This window comes from Aptenodytes patagonicus, chromosome 1, assembly GCF_965638725.1.
Source record: "Aptenodytes patagonicus chromosome 1, bAptPat1.pri.cur, whole genome shotgun sequence".
Taxonomy (NCBI): Eukaryota; Metazoa; Chordata; class Aves; order Sphenisciformes; family Spheniscidae; genus Aptenodytes; species Aptenodytes patagonicus.
In genome coordinates this window covers 63,758,088-63,775,752 of record NC_134949.1, presented here as the reverse complement: position 1 = coordinate 63,775,752, position 17,665 = coordinate 63,758,088, and the positions used below count along the sequence as shown (strand labels likewise).

Below are 17,665 nucleotides of genomic sequence, written 5' to 3'. Positions count from 1 at the left end.
TAATAGCGTGGCAGTCACTTTTTCAACCTCTATCTGCATGTGTGTGCGTGTCTGCATGTTACGGAGAGAGACACAGAGAGCGAGCGGTGCAGCTGAATTTAGAAAGTTATAGATGTTCTCATCAGCCCCATGCAATGCAGCAGAGATTCCTTCCAAAAGCCAAGGGAGCAGAGGCTGCAGACAACAGATGTGAGCGGGGTTCCCATAACTGTCAATTTTCAAAGTGTTTGCACTGAAAAGAGAGGAGGTGCTATTTTGATTGATATTTCAGTCACAGTATATAAAGCAGAGGAATTTTTCTTGCCCTCTGCTTGTCATACTGATCTGCATACTCTCTCAGCTGGACTTGGGGCTACTACTTACTGCATCTGAAAGGTTGAAGCTCACTGGGAATAAAGAATTCTTGTAACAATGCCGGAACCCACCAAGAAAGATGGTAAGCATAACAAATACTACCTGAACGTTTCTTAATTACAGGAATTATGAGTACGCACACACACAAAACACCTTTTAGACCATCTTGCATATTTCAGCAACAAATAATATCTAAGAGTGATAGCCATGTAACATCATTATATCATTACAGATCACCGATCCTTTCAAACTAAGAAACTACTTTCAGGTAGGGGTATAGCACAAAACTGTTTTGGCCTCCAACTGTTTTAGACAATAAAAAATGGCTTTGCAGAGATATTGAGAAACTACTTGATTGGGCAAATGCTGTATTCACTTTTTAAAGACTGCAGGATTTTTGTAGTGCAATTAGTGGTTTCTCTATAGCAAAGATATCTAGACTCTGGAAAACAGGGAATAAGCATTTCTTATGGTTTAAAAAGTCAGCATGTTGATATTTTTTCATAAAGTTTTATAAGTTATTGAATAGAAAGGATGTGTTAATGAAACAATTTTAAGGTACTGATGAAAATATATTCTATATGTCTAACGCATAAGTGAAGAATGTAGTAAGTTTTTCTGTACACGTCAAACTGGAATGATACATTTTGCCACACTACAGAAATTATTATTTTATGTTTCAGAAGGATAGTTAAAGGCAGTAATACTGGCCCCTTTTGTGGTACTATCAAGTTCATAGCAAAGAAACTGAGTAGAAACTGTAGTCTGCTGGAGAGATACAGAATTGTCCATTGGAGGCTGCCCAAACAGGCGTAAAATGTTCAGGGTCTATTAATTCATAACTTTTTAAAAGCTAGCATTTATTTTTTACTATTTTTAAAATTTAAGCTAAATAAACTTCTTATATTTGCAATACTTCTATAGGCCTTTTTTACTTTTCTTTCAAATGTAGACGTTTTGGTAAGAATTTTTGATGATTGTTTAGCATTGACAATATACATAGCTTCTGCAAAGCCATAAATGTGCAAACTGTATATGCTTTGCAAGTGGTACACAGACAGGTTCTCTAATGCATTCCCAAATGCAAAACTGAGTTTAATTTTAAAGCTAATCTTGTGGAAAGTATAGAAGTCATTAAATAGCATTTATTTCCATCAATTCTGAAGGATCTGATAGGCCCATATGTGTAGTTTGAACGAGTACATTTGATTTAACACTCACCTATCAGTAGCATTTGCTTTATTTTAACAGTCTTTTTGAAATATTGTCTGGTTTTGTGGAAGTCAGGAGCGGAGCAACTATCAGGAGCATTAGGCAGTTTCATCACCTTGTTGGGTTGGGGGCATATGAAAACTAAACCTTTTGCATGACCGAGTCTTAAGCAAGTAGTGTTGACAGACCAATGTGATCATTTTACTTACTGGCCCTCCGTAGTGCTCGAGGACAATGATGGATGAAGTATCCTTCTGAAAATAGCTACACCAAGTGCATGTATTAATACGAGAGCCTAATCCTCTATATCAAACCTAGAGCCAAGCCCCTTCTAGAGTGTCTTATTTGTAATTCAAATGATTTACACATGTATTAAGTGTCCTTTTTATTTGATCTGCTATTTGACTGGATATTACACAGTTTAATCAGAATGCATTCTGTGGCTGCCAACTAAAAAAAAACCTTAAAATATTTCTGCACTTTCAAAAGATATGTGCTTTGGAGAAAATTTGTTAGGAGGTTCATGTTTCTAAAGGTTATTATTCTGTTTAAGACTACATTGCTGCAAAGATGTTCTTACAATGCAGTGATTACAAATGCAGCTCCGTGGTTGTGTTACAAAATAAGTTTAGCAACTCTGAACAACATTATATTGACAGTAGAATAAACGTGATTTTTGATGAGTCAATATTAAGGAACATAAAAAATATTGAAGCCTTCTGTCCTGATAGAGCTGGAGTTCACAAGTAGTAATTAGCTTTGGGAAAGTGATACATACATGTTGTACGCTGATTGTTCCTCATCGCACCCAGCTTATTTGCAGCCAGTAGATCAGGGTGATAACAGGTTTATCTTATTGTACTTAAGAGATTAGCTGCTTCCTAAAGATTGTTTGTTGGTCAGGAACTCACCTGAGCTGGTGGCAGTACTTGTATAGTACGTACAAGTACTTGCTATTTTAGTGGCAGGAGTATTCGGTACCAGTAACAGTACAATACCACTGCTACTAATTGCACTAGCTCTACCAGTAAGAATTCAGAACCTCACTTGTCCATCAAATGCCTGTTCTCAAGGTAATTGCCAAGGCATGAAGGATTGAAGGTAATTAATTAATGAAGGTGAACCTTGGACTGACTACATTCTGGAAGGTACCACTGGAAGGACTCTCTGAGAAACCTTTGAGGAACTTGTTGGCAGACTATAATAGAAAGCAGAGAAAAAAAGAGGCTTAAGGCTTCTGCATCACATGGGCACCTAAGCAGTATTCTTCTGACATTTCCAAAAGAAGAAATCTACATGAATGATCCCATACTCATTCTCATAGGTCCTGCCAGTTAAAGACAGCACACACAAGAGCAATCAGCTGAGAAATCAGAAACTGGCTAACACTTGAACGTTAAGAAAATCTCAGCTTTGCATTTTTTGGTCACTGCAGTCTCTGAAGTACATAACTAGATTTTTCAGAGGCAGTGCTGTAGCAAGCTCCCAGGCTTTTTTTCAGGCCAAATGCTCTTTGAGCTATTTTAAGATTATTAGATTACTAAAGTGAGAAATTTCCTGACTTGGTGAGAGTGTAGCCTCACAATGCGCTCTTAACAAATAGGATCACCAAATTAAACACACCGTTCAGCTTAGAGAAGGTTGCTGGAGCACTTCAGCCTGATGGAATTTGTCACTGTAGAAACAGGCTTCCATGACTAATGATTTAAGGCCTTTATTGTACTCCTAAAAAGTCAAAGTCCTATATATTACATCAGCTGTGGCTTCTTTGGAGTATATGGTCATGCCGTTGTAAGACAGTTTTGTCTTAGCCTGTTCAAAATTTCATATTCGCAAGGTGAAGTTTACATCAATGGGTTAACTGATCCCAGTGGATGACTAGTATAGGACTGTGATGCCAAAGACCTTTACCAGTGCATTTAAATTTAACGGCCTTTAGTTTTCCTCGTGACTAATAAAATAACCCTCCCTCATATAATTACTTCCTGTAATTTATTGTAATCACTTGGTCAATCTTTCCTCTCCCCCTTTTCCTTTAACCAATATTCATAATAAGAGCTGCCCGTTAATTAGGTGCCCTCTTAAACTGTCACAGGCCACGGCATTTGGCTATGCTTTTGTAAAAGTGCCAAGTCTCTCAAGAGCAACGGTTTCAAACTATTTGTGGGCATCATCCCACAGGGACAGGTGCAAGTCAGTCCCCAGTAGGCAGCTCTGTAAATTTGCCTTATTTATTCTCCCCAATCTAGGAAATAACTCATGGCCACGAGTTAAGCGACCATTCCAAATTTTAAGCCAAAGCATTTATCAACTGTCTGCCAACTTCATTTTCTAGGGGTTTGCAAGCTCTGCTTGAATACTGCCTGGAGCATCCACATATTGGCAAGGAATCAAAATTGAAAATCAGCGTGTCCACTTTAGACAGTGTTTTAGTAAAACTTTTTTTGATCTATAAGCAGCATAGATGTAAAAGTTGTGAAGAAAACTATATGCATATATCATCTGTTAGAAGGACAGTCTCTAAAACATGAAGCAATTTGTGAAAGAAGGTAAACAGACATATCAGTAGAGACTGCTTTGGAGATATGGTAACACTGTTCTCTCTGAAGAAGCCCAGTTGAAACAGCCTTTACTTCTATTGGCTTTTAAACATGACCGGTTTTGTTTCATTGCATGATTCTTCTATAATTATATTTGCATTATATCTATAATATTTAAAACAATATCACAGTCTGGTGTATCAAGATAATAGGCACTGTCAAACAAGTCAACTAGTCATAGAAATCATATAAGTAGACATGTAGAGCAGTATTCCAGTGGGAAATCAATATCAGTATCAAGGTTTGATAAGAGTTAATTAAAGTAAGATTTCTTTTAATATCATATTTTCAAGGCTAGACAATTTTTCAGAGGTGAAAAAGAAGTTAAATGGAAATTCTGCTTCGGTATATGGATTTGGCTTGTGTCAAAATTAACACTGCTGATGGAAAGTTTTCCTGAAAATTCAAGAACCCAGCATGTGAACATTGTATAACATTGCTTAGTGCTTTCCATGCAGAAGACTGGACCTGTATAATCATTTTATTATGGCACCAAACTGGGTAGTGCAGCTGCTGCCGTCCTTGCTGCATAGATACATGCTTCAGTGAGGCAAAAGCATACAGACATCCATCTTCTGCCATCATCATTGCCCCTCTGCAGGACTGACTGTAAAATGCATTCCCATTATTTCTTACTACCTTCAGTCTTGGAGCCAAATCACACTCAAAGTCAGGCCCATATATATCATTTACAAGCACTGTATTAAACTCCCAGGTAAATGAGTTTTGGGGGATGAGGGAAGGAGGAAACCCTAACCCCTTATCTTATTTTCCCTCTCAATTCTTTAGAAAGTTTCTCTTCATCACCTCTGGCTAATAAATTTAAAGCCCTCACAAACGGAAAGCAAACTTACGCCTAACTGTTGTAATTAGATCCGTTAGGATGGGCCCTGCTCCCGTCCTGAGCCCTATAGAGCAGTGTCCTCCTGCACAGATCTTGTTGCACGCCGGGAATCGAGTTGTTCTTAGAGTGTCTTTGCCCTCTCATTGCTAATTTCTAAGTGTTGCTCCCACACTTCCTTCTGAGATACCACAGCATCTCAGATTTATTCTTTGACCTTCCGCCTCCTCTGCTCCTAAGTTTAAAACTACTTTTCCGATCAGATTAACTTGATTGAAAAAACCCTACACTGTGGCAAAGAAAAATCCACAAACTTGATTGATTTTGGAGTTTTTTGTTTTGTTTTATTATGGTGTAAATTGAAGGAACTACATTGATTTTTTTTTTTCTTATACAATGCATTGGTTTTATTTTAATACTAGTGTAGGAGGATAACGCAAGATTGATCTGGCTTACTGTTGTTCTTCCTTGAGTTGAAAAGCTCATCCACCCTGTGCAAAAAGCAGTGCCTCTACGCACAGGAAAAACATTTAATATTGTCACACTAAAATAAAAAGCTAATTGAGTTTAGGAGGAAAGCAGGGAATGGTCTTTCAGCAGACCAGAGGGTGCTTTGTACTTGGCAAAACTGAAATTAGCAAATGCTGCCTTTGTGCCTCCCTATGCTGCACCTGTTGGGAAGATAAATAAAGTACTGCCCAGTTCTTTCCCCTCATACCTCCTAAATATATCACTTTAAGAGAGCTTTAAAAAAGCCCAACCATGCTGCAGTACCCTTCTGTTCCATGAAAAACTGGGTGAGTTTCTTCGTAGTAGTTTCAGGGCTCTACCAAACAAGATGGGAAGGTCTGTGGTCGCATAGCAAAAAAAAAAAATAGCAGAGAGATGTGGGGAGACGTCAGTTATCAAAACATTAGTAGCTGCCGCACACATTAATGGTCCTTGGAAAATATGTTGTACAACATATTTCATGTTTCACGAGGGGACATCCAGAGGGTTCCTTGAAGTGCAAGAGCAAATCAAGTTTGAAATTAAACTACCTGGGGAAATTTCCCTTGGGATAGGGCCAAATACTAGCCTCGTCACTCAGGGAAAATGCAGAGATTCCACTAAGTTAGAGGTCCTAATTTAATAATTGCTCTAGAGTGAGGGGAAAAAGGTTGTTCTCATCCAGACACTAATGTGGCTTTGCACTGAATGTAAAAATCTGTAAAATAAAGGAGAAGGCAAATGGATAGAATCATTAACTTCAGTTGTAATTAGAGTTTTCTCAGTCCCACTGCAAACATCTTTGTCTCTTGAGTCTGAGGAACTGTGTGGCTGAGAAACAGCCCCTTCTCTTCCCATCCAGCCCTCTCTCTCTGCTCTCAGTCACAACTGAAGTGCTACTTCTGAAGACTCCAAAACGAGGTTTCTCTTTTTCACTGCTGTTAGGGAACCAATATTTGAAGCCATTTTTCCATTATTCACTAGGGGAGTTTGATGCACTTTATGACCATCGGGAGATTTTATTCATTTCCTTTGAAAAGTTGTTGGTGTTTTAAGAGTTAGGGAAGCGCGGACTGATCTGCCATGAATGTCCATGTTAGTTCATTGAAAATTTTGATAAGTTTGCAACCGTACAAAGATCCTAATGGCCTTTACACTGCCACAGAAGATCTCTGGGTTAGGAACCAGATACCCAAATGGAAGCGTGTGCAAGTGAACTAGGTGGCCCCGCTCCCACTGGAGTCACGGACAGCAGGTCATTACAGTCAGTGGAGCCCAGACTGCTGCTCAGCTGATCAGCCAGCAGTTGCCTAAACATAGGTGCCTACTGCCATATGAGACGCTCTAGGATACACAGAATACCCATTTTGGGCTGGCCGATATGACCCAGGACCTATGGGAGATCTGCAACACCCTGGAGTAGCAGCTAGAAACCAGAAGGGTATGCTACAGCATCTGAATGTCATTGATCACCTATGTTTAAGAAAATGAATTGAGTCATAAGCAGCTATTTTATGGTGACTAAAAATCTAATTCCATTGATTATAATGGTAGCTTGGACTCCTAGCTCACACCGTAGACACATTCATGCGTCTCCCTTTTTTCTGAGTATCTTAACAATAAGGCTGCAGAGTCATTCTGTATAATTTGTTCAATTAGTGTTTAAGGATTTTCTGCAACGGGTAGTTTTATAAGAAGACAAGGAGAAAGTTCCAATCCAGCATTATTTGCACATGATACTTGGATGCTCTCCCTCAATAAATGAGGGAGTAACTTGGGCCCAGATTCCCTTGAGCAGAGAAGAGTGCACCCTTCTGTAATCTGCTGGGTACATTGATAAAAATAAAAAAAAAAATTAAAAAAAAAAAGGTGCTACTGCCAATTTTTTGGTATTTGGGAAATCCAGCTGGTGTTACTTGCTTTATCTTTTATAAGAAAGAGTCAATATATTTTATTTCATGGCTAAACTGAGTGTTTAAATAAACTCAAAACTAAATTTCTTTTTTTGCACCAATGAGAGGAAACAGAAAGTTGCATTCCTGTTCAAATCAATATTAATTCCTCTTCTTTCTTTCTACTCTAGCTTACTCTCACTTCCTCCAACAGCTTTATGCTGTTAGATGAATGACTGGTTACATCAAGGACATTTGTAGCTATGAGTAACAAGCATTTTTTATGTCAAATAATAAAGCGTTTCTGAATGTTCTACAATGTGTTCAACAAAACACATGTAGATTTAGGAATCTCCATGAATTCCTATTTCTGGAATTTACTCTCCCTAATTTGTCAGGTGTGGTTTTAGCTCCTAGAGGTCACTGAACTAGCAGGTGGTTCAGCCAAGATGAAGATGCTTGCAGAAGGGAGTGAATTAGTCAAAATCCAGTTCTGTGTCCAACAGGATTTTATGTCCTAGGAAGCCGTTCTAGCAAGCATGTTTTGGTAAAAGCTTCAGTCAGTCTTCACTCCTTCCTGAGATGCTGTAAGGACAGAGAGTTACTGTGGATTCAAGAAGTATGAAGACAGATTTCTGCTTAGAGACCTCTCAGAACCCTAAAAAATGCAGCATTCACAAAATGGAGTGGTTTCTCTCCGGCTTCCCTCCCCCATTACCTATGTCTGTGTTGCTGATGGCATCTCCATAGAGCAGTCAGTGGGACCTAGGCTAAGCGATGCAGCTTAGAACTGCCTCTTCTGAAGAAGACCAATCACACCCACAATCCTCTACTGCTTGGCCAAGTGTCTTTATGTGTATTTTCAGTTCAAAGTGCCAAAATAACCTGTGGCCTCTGCTGCAGCTAGTGTGGTGGTGTTAGATGTCACAATACTGAGATGTTTCATGCCCTGCTCTCTGGTAGTGCTAGATGGGGGTTAATTTAGGACAGTAGACCTCCTGGAGTAGTGTCAGAGGGTTGTTGAACAGAAAGTCAAATACGGCACAGTCTCAGAAAAGTTTCAAAATTCCAAAAAAATCACCATCCTAAAAATTGCTCCATGCTCTGCCTTGGAGTAAAGTTGTTTGTTTCAGGGAAGACCCTCACAAATACAATAACTTCAAGTGGGTCAGTGCATGTGACTTCCATGCAGTGCAGAGAGTTGCAGTACCAGGACGTGGGAGCACATCTGGGAGATTCATTCCGCAGTTTAGAGCCCCTCCATGTCCCATCTCCATGTTCCCAAAAGCGTACAGACACTGCAGCAAGAAGGGAGTCCTGCTGTATCTTGCAGCAATGGAACATGTTCAAGAGAGTCATTGCTCTCCCTCCCCTGGAGATTAGGAAATATTTCTTACATAATTTGCTGTCCCCTGGCCCTATTACTAATTGAAAATAGCATGTGATCTACTTCTTAGGGCAGTTGTCCTTATATGCGATGGCTCCAGCAAGTTATTTTCATCAGGTGATTATTACAAAAAGCTCCATTCTAATTTAATTCTCCGTAGGATCAAATGGTGGTTACAGTGAGCATCTGAAAGTGTTGTTCAGTAGTACCATGATGCTTCCTGAGAGGGATCTGTATTAAAATACGTACTCATCACAACTTTGCAGGCTCAGAATAACTTCCTAATTTTGGTCATAAATGCCAGGAGTAGGTTGTAGTCATACACAGACACAGATGAAGATTCCCTTTTCATACAGATTTCTGTTTATAAATCTTAGCTCTGTGTGCATAGTCGTAAATTGCAGAGACATTTGCACCACTTCTTGTTATTGAACTGACTGGATGGAACATGTTAGGTAGGGGCTGAGCAAAAGCAACTCACAAACCAGCTCAAACGGTTACTTTTTTCTTGAACGGGAGCAATGCTTTGCTCAGCCAGGATGCAAACCCTGTCTGAAAGCCTATTCCAGATTTTGTCTTCTCTCAAAGCCCTGAAGTTGTGGTGAAATTAAACTGAATACAGATGCAGCTAAAACTGAGAGAGACCCCAAATGAAAAGCTTACTGGTTCAGCTGGTGGCATAGGTCTTACTCCTTGACACTCATCTACTCCAGTGTGCTGGTGGACTAGAAAGAGCAGTAAGACGTAGTTATTGAACAGTTGTTGAATTCCAACCTTTGGATATTTCTGTGTTCATTTTCATAACTTTTTCCCACGAGATCTTTTCTGTGCAAGAGAAATGCACAAATTATGGCCCCCAGCACCAGTTCCAACTGTTCTAGAAGGAAAAAAAACTTCCTCTTATCAGTCTGAGCTGATTGTGGTAGTGTGGTAGGGCCTTTCTGACCTGAAATGAATCATTTCAATCCATTTGCACACCTGAATGTACACAGCATTGCATTCCTGTCCTTTTTGAACAGCTTTATTAGTTTCCAGAACCACTAAAGCATTGCTCCTAGCAAAAATTACAGAAAAAACTTAACCCTGGTGATGTGGAGAATATCTGTGGCTAGAGATATCTAGGAACAGTCACAAGAGAAATGCCATGCAGATGGAGTAATTCATTGACTAATAGCTTCTGGGTCTCATGCTGTGATATTCACATAGCTAGAGATATACATACACACACTGTAGCACATTCGGTATCTTCTGTTTTTGTAAGAACACAGTATCTAGGCCAAAAACCTTATTTTAGACCCAAAGAGGAGCATAATACCAATGGAGGCTGTGGCTGCCACTCCTCCACAGATGCAGACTTCAGTGAAGGCACAGAGGGTCAGATGCCTGATGACATTTTTTCCATGGCATTCCCTCCAGCCTTACTAATCTTTCATCTAAGCTTTCCTTAGCCCTATTTTTAAAGGGGAAATCTGACCTCTGTCCTCTGCCCCTTTTTCTTTGCCCTTGTTTTGCATTTCCATGTTTTGCAATGAAGGTTTCTCTCTTACCCAACAGCTTTTTTAGCTGGAGAGAAAGTATGTTCAGTGAGCTGTGACTGTTATTCACAATAGCATCTCAAATGCATTTTGCTGTCATGCTTTGTAAGAGCTTTCTTTTATACATATCACTTACTGATTTACTGATGCAAACCCTCACAGTTTGTCTGCAAACATCCTGCTGTGGTGTTTTCCCTAAAGACAAAGTTAAGTGATTTTTTTAAAGTGAAGGCTTATAATTCTCACAGTTATCTTCGTTGCTGCAGAATGAGATTGAGAGGTAGAAAAAGTAACAGTATTAACACAGAGGGATGTATGTAATTTTGTATACCTAACACCCACAAAGGAACATATGTGACTTTCATGTACATAAATATTACTGCATGATCCACCAAAGATTTGTCTAGTGCCATAGGTCTCTGGGACCTTAGATGTCCTAAATTTTCACCTACAGAAAAAGTCCTTTCTCTCCACATGTGCAAAATACTCCTAAAGATTTTTCAATACAATGCTGAATTCCAGGCATCTGAGCAACAACAAATGTTTATATGCAAACAAGCTTACAAAAAAAAAGAAAAATCCCAAAGTCAGTACATAGAATTCCCATTAAATAAGTAAGTTTCTGAGTTTTAGGGTAACCTCTGATTCTTTCAGTGTTTGATATCAGCAATACTGCAACTCTGATACAAAGCTTTCCTGCATTGCAAGTTATGTTTGGGTTTTTTTTAATTCTTCTCCAGACTTAATTACAAATCATCTTTGGTTGGCATGTACTGGAACATCGGCACTCACAAAAAGTAGCAGCCCCTGAATTTTGTAGCCCATAAATATGAATTACCCTTAGTAAACTAAGAAAGTGGATGCTACTACCCTTTTTTTCATCGAGTGAGTTATTTTCCACAAGCCTGATGACTGAAAATTAGCATTGGGTTAAAAATTCAGGTTGACATAAGTAATGGATTATTAGTGATTAGCTACTTGAAATGTTATCTAATTACGTAGGCTCCTGACAGCCCTGTGTCAGGGTTCCTCATTACAATCCCATTCTGTAAGACATTGTCTCTCAAGAGGAGGCCGAGTACTGAAGTGCAGATGGCAGGAGAGTGCTCTTATCTGAAGGAAGTCTGAGAAGACTCTTCCTTCTTGAAAAGATCACAGAGTATCAGATTATCTGTCACCCACTGTCAAATAGACTTGAAGCAAATGCTTTTCTTATTTGGTATTTGGACACAGTCATGACAGTGTTTAGACACAGTTGTAGTACATATTACTTTGATAAAGAGCTGATAACAAGCTGATAAATTCAGTCCTGGGGAAATCCCAACATGCGCATGTTTGGGTTTGCCCTGACCCTCAAAGAAAAGTTGACATTTCAAAAACTATGGAATGGGAATACCAGCAGGTTTTAATTTTAAAGTGTTGAAGTGTTTTAGTCTGAAATTTGGTTAAAATGATACCTATCAGCACGTCTCAAATGCTTCCTTGTAATTTGCTGAAATAAGTTAGATTGCATGAATTCATGTCACCACAGCTATATGTTGATGCCCTCATTTTCCCCTAAGAGTCAAGCTCTCTTAAGTGGAATGATTTCCCACTGTCTGCACGTACTCACGTGGCTCTCAGGACTAACCTGAATGCACTGAACAACAGGAGACGTAGTCCTTTGTGGAACTCACTCCAGTTATGCAGGGCATCGGATCCATAATACAATTTCCATAAAACAATACTGCAATTGATTTCCTTGATTCAGAGTGAAATATTTCAGGATAGCTCAGCAGAATAACAGTGTCGTCATCTGGGTCAAGCAAGAGCGAAGTCATTTTTCTAAATTAGGAAAACGCTTCCTGAACTGGTTTGGAAATTATCTGGACAATCTGAAAGGAAGTTCTTTACTGGTTAAGTACTCATCTCTTGAAATAACTGCCCTTTCAACTTTATTGCTGACTTTTATCCTATAATTAGAAATGCAACTGTCATTGAAAATATATTGTTAAATTTGAGGAATAAATTACTGTCGTTCCTGAGCAGCAGTTCTTTTTTTTATGAAGTTTTTAATCCAATAACCTGGTCCACTTTATTATGTTTTGCAGCTTTCAGAAGGGAAGTTAGCATTACTCAGTGTACTGCTATCTCTGGTATCATATCATGGTGCCTTTTGCTTTCATTTTTCCCTAGGGAATCTCTTGAACTAAATGAAAATATTTGCTTCCAGAGAAAAATTATTAACAAACTATTGCAAGGAAGGATAGGAAACTGAGAATAAAGTCTATCTATTGCCATATTTTTTTACATGGGATCAAACTTTTCTGATGAATGAATTGATGGATTTCAGTAAATACGTAACAAAGATTAATTAGATTTGGGCTATTTAAAACAAGAATTTCACTTGGCTGGACTAGGAGTCATTCTGAAAGCTTGATTTCTCATTAGCATAGGCTGCCAAAAAATCATATTATTTTACAGGCAATTTAACACATTAAAAATGTGTTGCAACATTTAATGAATCTAAAGAAATCAAAACCGTGCTGTGTTCATGCATTTTGTGTTTATGCAGAACAGACTGTCTCCTGAATGTTGGAACTAACAAAACCTGGCTCTCTCCAGCTGCGTGTCTTTTGTCCCTGCAAATACTAAAATACAGGTCACTGAATTTTGACCTCTGAGCCAGATCACTAATTTTTAACCTGAAGACAAGAATCAGACCTGCTCTGGCTCCTCCCTGGTCTCTGGAAACCACAGCCATACCTGAGGCTGGGAAGCCAGGCGGCAAACGGGGGACATCGGCAGCAGCGTTAGCCGGCAGCGCCCCTTACGGGTCGTTAGCAAATGCCGGAGACCATCAGGTTTCGGTGCCCAGCGTGAATCGGTTCGCAGACCTTTTTAACATACGCTATGAAAAAGGCAGAGTGAATATGCATACCTGAACTGTAGGATAGTGGGAGTGATTCTGCAGAGCTTCCACCACACCTGCAGCCCTTTTTTACTACAGCAGAAGACAGAAATCTGTGCTAACTGATTTAGAGACTAAGCAGAGCTAGGGCTTTCAGGTATGAAACTGTAGAGGCAAATCTATGAGGTTGAGAAGTCCAGATCAGGTATTTCAGGGCTGTTCTATTGTTGGTTTTACAATGTAAAAATAGGAACACTGCTTCTATCCTTTAGACTTAAGCACCTATCTGGTTGGCAATATTTACACGGCCAGTTTTCTCCTTCCCCTGTTTAACTGGAGCCAGAACCATGTAGTACATCATGTAGAGCAACATTAAAGAACAGCTCAGATGATTGAGAACGGGTAGGTAAGGAATATAGAATTTTAGGAGTAGGGAATCATTTCAGGCTTACGTTAAATTGGTGGTATATAAACTGAGATGGTGCCATAATACAGAAAGAAAAAATAAAAGACTTTCTATCATTGAGCTACCATTTGTAGGAAGAAGCTGACTCTGGGTGGAATTTGCACAGTTTTCATTATGCAAATATTATGGGGAAAATGCCTACTAAGAATTTTTTCAGTGATATTTGGGATTGCATACACCTAATTTTATGACAAGTTTTGCAATGATAGTTCAAAATGTTTATTTCCAAACATGGAAATAAAACCTAACACACCAAGATGTGGAATAAAAGATAAATCAATATAGCTACAAACAGACTTAGGCCTGGAGAATTTTTCAGTGGCTTTGCAGGTACAGCTGTGCTGACAAAGCCTTCTCATAAAGGTACAGTTATGATGGCAAACCAAATTACCTTATCAGCACAAGTCACTTTGGTAAACACTATAACATATTTCAGCAAAATCCTTTTGTCATATAGATGGTGTAAGAAGCAAAACTTTGCCTACAAGATTTTGCAGGATAGATAGCATCACAAAATTTCAGTTTTGGAAGTTAAAAAAAAAAGTTTTTTGTTTTTTTTTTTTAAGAGATGGAATAAGTTAGAAAACTGCAATTGTGAAAAGCTCAATGGAAAAATATTTAGTCAAAAAATGTCAACTAAGTGTGGCTCTCAAATTGTAGCCTACTGCTAGTCTGTGATCTGTGAGATACAAGCACGAATACTCTTTTTTCTCTTAGATGCACAAGTGCTCAGGAACTAACTTTTATGGATTTATTTCTTTGATATAAAGTAAGAGAAGAAAGGTACAATGGAAATACAAATGTAATTTAATTACTCCATGTTGGTGCCTTGTGGGCTGAGTAAGTTAAAAATGAGTTTGAGAACGCATGGGAACTTGATAACTAGACTAAAGCCATCAACTTTAGCTTTATTTATCTATTTTAAACACTGTCAATGCTTAGCAGCCTTCTAGTTCCCAGTTACAGTACATACGCAAGTTCAAGACTGCCAAGGAAGTCTTGCACCATCTGATGAGGGTGCTGACTGCTGATGGCTGCCTCCTACCTACCAGAAATTAAATGGGGGGGGGGGTAATGCATGGATGACGTAGTCCTTTACTGGACAGTCTGCTTGCACAAACTTAGGATAATATAGATATATAAACATACATTTTATTAAATTACTTTTGTTCAAGGTCATGGTTACAGTGTTCTTTAGAGATTAATTCCAGTATGAAAGCAAAGTTCTCATAAGAAATAAGAAAGATGTGGAAGCTTACATATGATCAGATTTGATTTAATAGCATCATTTTAGAAAAATGGGAACTGCAAGGAAAACACACTAAACAAGCAATGGTTGCTTTATGCACTTCCATAATTATGGATGGCAACGAAGACAAAATCTGCAGTCATCGATTACACTGCAGCTCCTCAAGTGGATCTATAAACTATTTCTTTGGTGTCTAATCCATTCCACAGAATTGACTATTACTAGGCTTTTGTTCAAACTGTTCATTCAGTTTTTCAGTCCTTAAGTCAGGGAACATTCTAATGTTTGATTGGATCCTGTGGCCCATAAAATCCTTTATAATTAGAATTATTTAGATTATTCCTGAAACAGGAGTACTGTAGGTGAGATTATATGCTGGGACTAATTATTATCCTTGGTTTTGTTTTTTTCCTACAAGCTGAAATTCATTAGGAATGGTTTTGAATTTTAATCATATGCAAAACTAAACTTCTAAGCAAACTCTTTGTTAAGTTTATTTCTTCTCCAGTCTTTACCTGAGGATGCATCACTGGATGCTTTTAACTGTTGGAGTGCAAAAATAATTTCAGCTTCAGTGAACATGTTGATTTGTTTACTTCGTTGCAATAAGAGACACTATTTAACCTAAAGTTGCCGTTTTCATGTCTAACCAGAAACAGTCACAGCCAAAACAGGCAGTCTCATCTGTCTACACCATCATTACAGAAATGGAAACAGAAAATAGAAATACATTAATAAATTTATCAGTCTGGCTCCATCATACTGTTGGCCACAGTAATAGTCCCCTAGGCAGCCACCAGAGCACCACTGCTTATTCACTTCAGTCCTTTAGAGCGACTTTTGCTCTCGGGACCTAGGACTGAAGTTTGTTTAGAATAGTTTCTGTAGCTTTATTTTTAAAGTAACATAGAAAATGTCCATGGATATTAATAAAAAAGGTAATTATTTCAGCTGTTATTATAGTTTCCTGCTTCCACTCAGATTGGGAACTGTCTGCGGAAGTTACACGCAAATCAGATTATTTCTCAGTGGAGAACTGAGACTCATGAGGCAGCGGACAGACCCTGTCTGCATGACTGTGCTCAGGTTTTGCAGAATGCTGAGTATTCCACTCTTTATTGATAAGAATAGTATTTACTTCAATTTAAGTCCAATGGAATGCATTAAGAGCGCTTTTATTGATTACAAATGACTTTGAATCAAGCCCTCTGTTTCCCAGCTCATTTAATTTGGGGTCTGCTAACAGTATTGTTTCCCAGTGAAATGCTCGTCATGCTCTGGTAATCTCTATAGTTTGTTGAGCAAGCTCTTGTCTTCCAAAAGATGAGGCTATGGCTTTTAATCACATCACTGATGCCACTGTGACTCTGTACTGGCCTCAAAAACCATTTTGAGCCATTTCTTTTCTTCAGAACACTTTTTTTGCAGGGAATGTAAGTAATACTGAAAGGAAGAAGCTTTACTGCTTTTCTCTGCTGATGATCTGGACATGAGGTCTGTCAAGCAACTGTTCCACAACCTTGGGCCTTCCCTGTCCACCTATTTCAGTGGAGCACCTACCCCAGGAGAAAGCCATATGCACAACGGCAGTTCTCGTGTCTTATAGGGGCCACGCACAGGGGACAGTCCTTACACTCGACAACTGCACAAGGACTGGGGTGAGCCGTGCTCTCTCCCCAAACTAGCATTTTGTCTATTTTTGTCTGACTAGCAGAGTCAGCACTTTAGGAATGCCTACGTAATAGTTATATTTGTCTGATCCCTTGAGGCTATGTCCGCAACCTTAATCCACCTACTTAAATTTGACACAAGTTGACAGGTCTTTGTGACAAAAAGCATTAAGTGACCATCCTCGTGCTCTTTGACATATGAAAGTCACTTTAATATGCTGCTGTTACACAGACAGATATCATACCTGTATCCATGATGATGCAGCTATAGTCCTGGTTTCCCTTTCAGGCAAATGGGAGTAAGCCCTCTGGTCGGACTGGGTGAGATCCTGAATCCCTTGGCTGTTCAGACCAGAGTCTTTGCTGGTTTGTAACCAACCTATATCTAACTGCAGGGAGAAATTAGTGCAGGAGACTTTCCTCCTCCCTCTTGTTAATGTTCCAGCCCGGTGATGGTGAAATGCTATCTTTAGACTTTGTGCAAGCCCTGATTTAATGATCAAGGTCATTTCCTTCACCTAAGGAAAAAAAAAACAAAAACAAAACACTATTCATTTTCCAATATCACTGAGAGTTCCTAAGCCTACCCAAAACAAACCTGGTCATGAGTACTGAGTCGCAAGATGAGAAGGGTTATCCAGCCAAACCTCTCTCCCAGTATGCCTGGTGATAACCTGTAGTTCTCGAATGGTCTGAACTGCAAGTCTCCAGAATACTTTGCTCCCAGCACATTAGTAGAGTAGGACCTGGAGACTGTTTTAAAACTGTCAGCATGCCTTGTTATGTTTACACTCCAATGTGAAAAGTAATATATATGATGTCAGGGAGTTTCTATGCTTGTTGCTGTCACAGAAGCCAGTAGAAGTGGGAATTTAGAGCCCTTCAAAACTGGCCACTACACATAAGGACCCTGCCAGTTCCCTGCCAAAGCTTCTTGTGGTTATTGCAGGTCGGATGTCAGTGCAGCCAGACCTAAAATGGAATTGAAATGTTAAATAATGATGGTCCCAATTTAACATGGTTCTTAAGCATTTCCATAACTTTAGCACATGGGTAATCTCATGGAACTTTTTAAAGCTT

The 17,665-nt window shown here is 39.0% G+C and overlaps 1 protein-coding gene across 3 annotated transcripts in view; it reads left to right on the top strand.

Annotated features, from left to right (window-relative positions):
• The first annotated feature begins 299 nt into the window (after positions 1-299).
• MYBPC1 (myosin binding protein C1) overlaps positions 300-17,665 on the top strand; it is a 78,599-nt gene continuing 61,233 nt past the window's right edge. For all 3 annotated transcript variants that reach the window (XM_076339771.1, XM_076339761.1, XM_076339750.1), the window contains exon 1: positions 300-436. In XM_076339771.1, coding sequence (XP_076195886.1) covers positions 412-436 — 25 coding nt within the window. In that variant the 5' untranslated portion in view covers positions 300-411. The remainder of the gene's footprint in view (positions 437-17,665) is intronic.